Below are 10,010 nucleotides of genomic sequence, written 5' to 3' on the forward strand. Positions count from 1 at the left end.
GGACAGTAAGATTATCATCTATGTAAAAGTATAAATGATATAACTTATTCTTAAAAATGTCTGTACGGGATTTTGGAGTATCCAACACGCTGACCTGGAAAAGTGAATATTTTTCCTGGTTGCACTGGTGGTTTGTCAATAGCTGCTCTGTACATTTATTTATAGTTGACTGTCATGTTCCTATAGATACCATGTTCTACTGTATCTATAGTTTCCTATGTCAGCACAAATCATTTCCCCCTGGGTACAGTTGATACTTCCAGGACTTATACAAGAGGTAAGTAAGGTGAGAGGTACTATGTACAAAGCTGATTATTTTGCTGTCCTGCCTTTTAAAGGTAACTTTACCAGAAATGTTTAAAAAGTGGAGTCCCCTTTTAATCAATGCCCTGCCGGGTTTAAGTTTGATATATTTTAAGTCTATAAAAACACACATAAAGAAAACCAGTCTCTAAAATAGGTTCTTTAGAGTGGTAAGGAAAAGCTAAAGTTTCTCAATGTTATATATATGAGTGAAAGTTATATATTTTTTTGTAATAATGTAGCGTACATATGTGCCCTTACAAATACTATCCACACACATACCACCAAACTACCTGATGGCAGTGCTGTTCCTCTGAGTTGTCTGTTTCCTGTTAGCAGTGACCTCTATGATCTCATGGCAGAGAAGTGAGCAAGATACAGGATGCTTAATTAAAAAAATAAATTAATCTGTACTATTGTCCTATATGTTCCTGCTTTATGAAACATACTTTATTATTATGTTATTAAACCAGATATGACACGTGTCATGCTACTAGCATTAAAGCACTTCAGTCTATCACAACAACTTATATGCCGTAGCTGGCTGGTTTAAATATGACTTTGCTATGCACTCTAAATCTCTTGCTGAGTTTTTTAATGTCATTTTTCCTCTAGGTTTGGTCAACAGGTAAAACGTGAGGCCCGCCATGTCCAGATCGGGGGACAGGACTTCTACATTTGACCCGAGCCATAGTGACAATCTGCTGCATGGTTTGAACCTCCTGTGGCGAAAGCAGCTCTTTTGCGACGTGACATTGACTGCACAAGGACAGCAGTTTCACTGTCATAAAGCAGTGCTTGCATCCTGCTCCCAGTACTTCAGATCTCTCTTTTCCAGCCACCCTGTCCAGGATGGTCTGTCTTCTGTCCCAAAGGATCAGCAACAGCAGTCAGAGGAGCCTGGGACACCCTCTTCCTCCCCTGATGATAAGTTGCTGGTCAGCCCCAGGGCCATCAATAACCTGGTATTGCAAGGCTGTTCTTCAATTGGGCTGCGTTTGGTGCTGGAGTATCTCTATACGGCCAATGTAACCTTGTCTTTAGATACAGTTGAGGAAGTATTATCTGTCAGTAAGATCTTGCATATTCCTCAGGTCACAAAGCTATGTGTACAGTTTCTTAATGATCAGATCTCAGTGCAGAACTACAAGCAGGTGTGCAAAATTGCTGCCTTGCATGGCCTGGAGGAGACCAAGAAGCTGGCCAATAAGTATCTGGTGGAGGATGTGTTGCTGCTCAATTTTGAAGAGATGCGTTCCATGCTGGACTCTTTGCCACCCCCAGTGGAGTCTGAACTTGCTCTCTTTCAGATGTCTGTACTATGGCTGGAGCATGACAGGGAAACCCGCATGCAGTATGCACCTGATTTGATGAAGAGGCTTCGCTTTGCTCTCATTCCTGCCCCAGAGCTGGTGGAAAGGGTGCAATCAGTGGACTTTATGAGGACTGACCCAGTATGCCAAAAGTTACTGCTGGATGCTATGAACTATCACCTGATGCCTTTCAGACAGCACTGCAGGCAAAGCATCGCCAGCAGGTGAGACTTTTCTTAATATGTTCCCAATACTAGCCACCACAGCATATTCTTTAAATCAAGTAAACAATTACCTAATCAAGTGCTGCAAACACATAGCTGGCACCTAGGGGTATCTGCAAATTAGGTCTGTTAGTGTTAGTGTTCTAAAGTGTGCAGGTAATTCTGAGCCAATGTGTTGAAAGCCTGTCCCCCCTTCCTCCTCCTCCTCCTTGTTATTAACCAGTGGCCATCTCAAACAGTAAGAGGACAGAAATTAGGTCTATGATATGCTATGGAGCCAGGTACTTGATCCATCTGAACCAGGATACTAACGGACCTAATGCGCAGGTACCCAGAGGTGTTTGCTATGTGCTGACAGCACTGAATTTGTACTTCAGGTTTGCTATATTGTGCCATTGTCAGTTTACAAGTTTCCAACAGCTGTGGTTGACTTTTTAAGACTATGTCTAATGTGACCTTATTAAAATATTGCTACAGTAGATTTAAAAGATGCAGTCTGCCAAAAACTCTAGTCATATTCAGTACATGGTGGACATCAGCTGGCTGCATTATCAGTTTCCTATATTTTGTATGAAAATATTTTGTGGGAGCAGGATTCTGGCAATGAGACCTTGCCACCTGAGTTTACATATCTGATGTAGACATTACATTTTACTGCCTGTGTTCCTTTATTTATTTTACATTAAGGGGAATGCAGCAGTGAGACTCCAGTGACATATAAATATGAAAATATTCCAGTGGGTATAAATCAGTCACCCCTGGATAAAAGATACATATTGGGTGGACTGATTCTTGTCCCTAAAAAAAACCCATTTTATCCAATATAAAAATCATTGCGTCATCAATTTTGTTTGCATGCTGTTTAACACTATTATTATGGCACTTTTAAAAATTTTCTAGCAAAACACATGTTTATGTGTCTCAGTAACATTTGTTGTGTATGTTGTGTGATCTTACAAGGTGATCCCCTAAGCGACTACTGGGAAAACCGTAAAGAAGGGAAGGTGAACGTATTCTTTAGAGCAACTGGTTATAGTTAAAGTATATCTATAGCCAACACTTTTTTTTTACTTTTGGATAGATTGGAGAAGGGTTAGAACTCCTGTCAGCTTTTATTCCCATCAGAAGCTCCATTGGAGAGATTACTTCACTTCCTGTCTGGTAAAAAAAAAGGTTGTCCGTAGGACATGCGGTGAGGGAAAATTGCTCAGTAACAGAAAGAAGTATAATGCTTTTTTTAAGTCAAGTAGGTGAATTCTAGAAACTCTGTCCGTTGATTGTTGACTGTATCCCTGTTGCTGATTTTCTCTCACTCCCTGTATGGTAAAATGTTGTCCCCAGAACAGAAAGTGAGGAGAAATCAGTATAACAGAGCCCCAAATAGCAGTAAAACCTGACAGGGGTTCTGGAGTTCCTCTTTCTTTCCATATTGCACTATAAATTGTATAGATACACTTTAAGGGTTCATTCCCTATCCTTGAAAGTCACACATGTGAACATCCACAAAATCATGCAATTTTGTGTGCGTTCATGCAACATGCGCTTGTCATGCTTGTGGTGCCATTATTTGGTAATGGCACCCCAAACACAGCAAGCAAGATAACATGTATTAACACCTGCAAAATAAACGAACACACGCAGTCACAAAAAATGCAATTCTCTTAGCTCAAACTACTGTGTGAGCTTTTTTTGTCGCGTTGGCTGCTTGTAGGTCAGCCCATTGAAGTTACTGGGCTGCCCAATACTAATGCACAACTAACGTGGCAAAATGTGACGCGTTGTGTGCAAATGGGAACTTGAAGTTGCTGTTTGGACTACTTTATTTTCTCTAGCCTTTGTAAATTAAGCATATAGTAATCAGTTGTAGTAGTGCACTATCCAGTGTATGAAAAGTGACTCCATTCCACAACCACCACTCGTTTTATATCATTGCAGTGGAATGGAAATTTGGCCACTCTGGTATTTGCTAGAAGAGAGTACAGCTGATTTGAACTCATGTAGGCTGCTTACCCTTAGACAGACCTGTCTAGTTTAGTGTTCTTGAACTCAGCCCTCCACACTGATAGACAAAAGTGAAATATAGATATTGCTGTTTCAGTGACCCTATTAATGTTTGATGTTGTCTACAAGTGAGGTGTGATGTGCTTTACTTGTTTGTTTTGTATTATTATTTATAAAGCGGTATGACAGTAAACAGTACACTGGCCAGTGTAATTTTTAATCTGCTAATTATTACCCTAAAACCCTTTCTCAAAGGAGAATTATGAGGTGAGTGATTTTCACTCATCCTCATAGTTCGAGCCGATGTGTGACATTGAAACTGTCACACATCGGCTCAATAGATCGGGAAGTGAGCGAACACATACCGCCGCTCGCTCACTTCTGAATCATCTCCCTGCAGATAGCCTTGACTGTCACTCACGGCTCCCTGCAGGGATTCCCCCCCTCTCCGATCCTTCAGCGCTGAGTGGGGGAACGGACGGGGGAGGGGGCGGTTACAGCTGGCTCTGCCTCTAGATAGGCAGAGCCAGCTGTCAATCATGCAGCTTGGTGGATCTCGACAGTAATGTCGGGATCCGTCCCGGCTGCGGCGGTCTCAGTATACCGCAAGCTGTTGCTCGCGATATAGTGAGCTTTGGGTCACGGGAGGACGCTAGTATATGTCCTCCCGTGACCCTTAGGAGAACTATGGGGAAAAACACTTACCCCATAGTCCTCCTTTAAAGAGGAACTGAACTCTGGAAGCTGTGCCAAAAAGGCAGGCAGAGAGCAAAGGACTAGCATTCAGTATAGTCTGTAGTGTGAGACTAGCAGTCAGAGGCAGCAGTGTCTTAGATCTCACACTGCAGATGTACACTGAGTGGACAGTTTATTATGACCACCTGACGTTTGTAGGCAAATTAGCTATAATTAGCTGTGATTTCGTGCTGAAGTTGCTAGAGGGCCAGACCATTGTAAATAGCGAAGCAGGTTGTTTACCACGACAGTAGAAGTGATTTTTTTCTGAAGATATGGGTAAACAACGCGATTTAACAGCCTTTGAACGTGGGATGATTGTTGGCGCTCGGAGCCATGGAGCGAGTGTCAGCAAAACAGCAGAATTCGTTAAATGTTCAAGAGAAGCTGTTGTTAAAGTACTTTAAAGACTGGACTGTCAGCCGAAAATCTGGGTCTGAACGTGCGAAATGTGGCCGTCAGCGACTAGTCAATGTTAGGGCAGAACGGAGAGTGGCAAGACTGGTACAAGACAACAGAAGGGCAACAGTGCAGTGTCAGATTCCTTGCATCACCGTTCAACATCTCGTGGAGTCACGAGGCGGCCCAACGAAGTCATCTTGTGGAGTCATCTCGTGGCCCAACGAAGTACTGATGGGGTAGTCATAATAATCTGGCCACTTAGTGTACAGCTATGAGTCTGTAGACACAGGAGTACCTAGGCACACTTGAGTACCAGGAAGTGTGCTGCTATTTTTTAGGAAGAATTCAAGAAAGATACAATTTTCAGGATGTTGCTTAGGCACAATTACCATGTTTAAATGTTCCCTATAACACTTTTTGAGTTCAGGTCCATTTTAAGGCATAAGGTAATGTAATGACTTGATTTATATGAAACAGCAATTTAAAAAATATATAAATATATATTGTATATAAAATATGAGAATGTTCTAGAAGTTTATAGGAAGTTAAGGCAATTCTAGGAAGAGACTTAATCCGATACATGGGTGGTTCTCTGTTACTTATCTCACTTACGATTACTAGACGTGTAAATTCCTTTTTGTTCTAAATGGATATTTGTATGAATTCCGTTAAATGTGGACATTCGGACGCATCTGAATATTCAAATTCTAAAGCGTCCGAATGCGAACGAATTTGGATGCTTGTTTAACGAAAATTCGGATCCATACGATGGCCAATCAGATGGGGGTTTTTTTGGCTGTCTGGGGTTGCATTACAGGCATGGTCATATGACTTCCGAAACAAAACAATCATATTTTGGATCCGTAATTCGAAAAACGAAAGAAATAAAAATCCAAATGGATCCAAAACTGAACAAAACATTTTTTTGTGAGACTACATAGTTAACACAAATGCCAGGTGTATGCTAGATCATTTAACTCTTTTGTATCTGGGCTGCCTTTGCTGACCTTCTTCTGAAAATGTTAGTTGCCTGTCTGTCTCTGGCCTTTGATATATTGTTCTTGGACAAGTATGCATATAAAAAAGTTCAGAAAAGTAAGGATCACCATGATAGCCAGAAACCCATATTTTCAGAATCAGAAGTCACCAGTGGCATCCTCAATACTTTCCTACTGCAGGTTCATATTAAGAAAGATATAGAATATATCATCATCAGCTATCTGGGCAGGATAGAGTGAAAGGCAGGCCATATCTAGGTTACATAAGATTCCAGCCTTCCAGCCTCATGAAAGAAGGGGAAAGGGTGCAGATTGAAATTGTTTGCCAAGAGTCTATTGTGCTCCTGAGATGAGTACCAGCATCAACAATGTCCACAATGTACATAAGCATGCATGCCTGTTGCAAGAAATGCAGGCTTATGCTAGTAGCTGTCTAAAGACTTTCTGATGTCTGTGGCTAGACTACGATAGCTGAAGCAAAGTTTTCATAATACCAATAGGCAGAAAACGTGCTGTGTTCCTTAAACAGCAAACAATATATACAAATGTTTTAAAACATGGAAACTTTTGTCATAATCAACATTTCAGTGGTCTCATAGTAAATATGTCTCACAAAGATGTCAACTGGTTAAGGAACCCAGGAGGCGTGTAATGACTCGCCGCCTGGCTTCCCGATTAGCCAGCAAACCATCTCCATGCTCCCTTGTCACGAGGTGACGAGGAAGCATGGAGCCAGCTTTCTGGCCAATCAGGATGTAATGACTCGCAGCCTGGCTTCCTGATTGGCCAGTTTCCCGACCAATCAGAAAGCTGGGCAGGGAGTCATTACACACCTCCTGGCTTCCTGATTGGCCGGGAAGCCGGCTCCATGCTCCCTCATCACCAGGTGATGAGGGAGCATGGAGCCGGCTTCCCGGCCAATCAGGAAGCCAGGGGGTGAGTCATTACCCACCCCCCCGGGTTCCTGATTGACCGGGAAGCCAGCTCCATGTCCCTGGGGACGAGGATTCCCAGCCAATCAGAAAGCCGGGCAGTGTGTAATGGCTTGCCGCTTGGCTTCCTGATGCCAGAAGTTAAGGTATTGGGATAGGCATTGGGAGCATTTGGGCGAGTACGTCACCGATACCAATACTAGTATTGGTATCGTGCATCCCTAGTTGCTAGGACACAGATTGCTCCAGGTTTTGTTCAATTGGACGTTCGCTGCACCCAGATTTCTGCTAGGACACAAATGGCCTTGGGTTTGGTTCAGTTGGACATTCGCTGCTTCCAACCATACTCGGGCACGTTCAGCTCATCACTACACTCCAGTGCCCCTAAATAGCAGAAAGAAACTCTGTGTAAAAATTAATTTCAGCTTTATAAAAGTCAGATGTGCCAGATTGCAGAGCTGTGCCTCTGTAGTATGTCTGCCTGGATACAATAACAATACATCTTTTCCCAATTGGCTGGAATTATTATTTTTTTCTTTTCTTTTGGCTGACAATATATACAAATGTTTTAAAACAAGGAAACTTTTGTCATAATCAACATTTCAGTGGTCTCATAGTAAATATGTCTCACAGGGTAAATAACACGAGGAGTTCACCTTTTATTTTATGAAAAACCTGTGAATGGATGCTATAGGTAGGAACTTCACCTTCTGTGCTTGTTTGTTTTCTCCACCTTTAATGATTTAGAGTTCATGCACATGGGGGTAATAAAATACTGCCATCTACACTCTACACTGGATCTGTCAGAAAATTCTAGCATAAAAGTGCTTGTTTTCTATTAGCTAAAATTAGAGATGCACCAATACCGTCTTTTCGGTGTCCAGTACGAGTAGCGAAAAAATGTTTGTTACTCGCCGATACCGAATACCGATACTGGAAGTCCCATTAACCTCTTGCCATCCGCCCGTAGTAAAAAAAACGGACGGACGGCACTGCTTCATTTGCGGGTTGCCGTCTCCAGACGGCAATTATTTTCTGCTTGTGCGCGCCCCCTAGCGGGCACGCACGGGCAGAAAAGACCCGACCATTAAACACACCCGTTACCGGGTGTTTGACATATAGGCGATCAGCGGGTCCATAGCCCGCCGATCGCCTATATGTGCTCGTTTGCGGCAACAACCACGCCCCTCCCCTCCCCCCCGCGCGGTCGCCGCTGCCGGGTTTTTTTTTTCCCCCCCCTGACCCCTCACCTTGAATCCCGGGATCCGCTGCCCCATCTTGAATCCCGGGACCGGCTCGGAAGGCGTCAGGAGGAGGAGGACGGGAGATCAGCTCCTTGCTGATCTCCGTCCGGGCTGTGAAATCACTACACTCCAGTGCCCCTAAATAGCAGAAAGAAACTCTGTGTAAAAATTAATTTCAGCTTTATAAAAGTCAGATGTGCCAGATTGCAGAGCTGTGCCTCTGTAGTATGTCTGCCTGGATACAATAACAATACATCTTTTCCCAATTGGCTGGAATTATTATTTTTTTCTTTTCTTTTGGCTATCAGCACACTGTGTTATTCTATGATGGTAAACTGCCAGCCAATAGAAAAAATTATTCCAGCCAATTGGGAAACGAAGGATGATGCATGTCATTGTATTCATATAGTGTAACTCCAGTTTTATCAAGAAAAAAATATGTATACATGTATACATATATACACTGGACTCTGGTGCCTTTTTAAGTATCTAATCAAAAATACAAATGCTGTTTCAGGGGATACCTGTGTTATGACTTCTAGCTAAGTGCAGAGCCAATCAGACAGGCAAGAAATAAAAATGCTGGGGGTCTTTCATACACATACGGTTTACAGAACCCCCTCTCAGCTCCAGTTTGGAATATGGAAAGTAAGATACATTTGGATTTTTGGACTGTCTTTTAAAAGCCATAATGACCACAGATTGAAGTGGAAATATCATTTTTAAAAACATAAAATTACTGATAGGCTTGTATTACAGTTATATGTGTAATGTAATTTTTTATAGTCTATTATTTCTTTAATTAACAAATTCACCTGATTTTTGCTTTTTATTTTGCTGCTGCGTGCAGTTCTTTACATGTACACAATATTCTAGAATTAGGTTATTTGGCTCTTATTAATCAATGTCCAATCACAGTAGAGTTTACATAATTTGTAAAGAGACACTTTGATTCATGTCCTTAGAACAGTAGTATTTCACAGAAAATTATGTTCACAACGTAGCAGTAAAACAGACTCATGACGCTGATTGGATATTACTGTCATGTTGTTTATGAATGATTGTCATTCCAGTTACTATTTGATTTGTTATAATATGTATGTTACCAAGTTGCAGCAAAGACATGATGTATAGTGTAAGCCTACAGCAGCCTGTATTGTATAATCTGTTGTTTAGCAGTTATTAGTGTTGATGTTTAATACTGAGATACTAGAACATTACAGACATGTATTTGTCATTACACATTTACATATAGCTTACAATTGCTGATCTGAGACTTTATTTACAGTAGAATAACCAGATCATATTTATATAGAATATTTGTAGATTCTGTATCTGGCAGATTCTGACCAGGGAAGATGACCCACAGAAGTGTACACCCCAACGTTTTGTCTTTTCCCAGTCATCCAAACCCACAAGTGTCCATAGTATAGTATATAACTGTTGTAATGTAATTCCATTAACAAAACCTTTCCATCTCAGTCTGCAGCTGCTGTAGTTTTCTAAAATTATCGCCAAAGTCATTTTCTTGCAACATGGAGGTAACCATATACCCAGAAATCTCATATCCTTCTTGTGTGATTGGCTGGCTGCTTTTCTCAGAAGTCCACACTGAAATACAATTAAAAAAATGGAGCTTCAACCTAAACGCTTGTTACACTAGCCGCACAGTAAATGCTGTGTTTTACCATGAGCTGCGTTGCCTTGCTATGTTACAACACAAGGCACTGCTTTTTCCTTTTTTTTAAACTTTATTTGGAGGGTACAGAATGCAGTCACATACGGTGACATACAGAGCACTGCAGATTAGTCGTTTGTCAGCTCCACCGGGTCTAGGAAGATACTATGGGGGGAATTT

General features: G+C 41.7%; 1 protein-coding gene across 1 annotated transcript; it reads left to right on the forward strand.

Moving 5' to 3' along the window:
- The first annotated feature begins 932 nt into the window (after nucleotides 1-932).
- On the forward strand, nucleotides 933-1,844 carry LOC108786079 (kelch-like protein 14). Its single transcript, XM_018555297.1, has one exon. It carries the CDS (start codon nucleotides 951-953, stop codon nucleotides 1,842-1,844), a length of 894 nt encoding a protein of 297 aa, XP_018410799.1. The 5' UTR covers nucleotides 933-950.
- Nucleotides 1,845-10,010: the final 8,166 nt, after the last annotated feature.

Source organism: Nanorana parkeri, unplaced genomic scaffold (assembly GCF_000935625.1).
Source record: "Nanorana parkeri isolate BGI_ZX_2015 unplaced genomic scaffold, ASM93562v1 scaffold191, whole genome shotgun sequence".
Lineage (NCBI taxonomy): Eukaryota > Metazoa > Chordata > Amphibia > Anura > Dicroglossidae > Nanorana > Nanorana parkeri.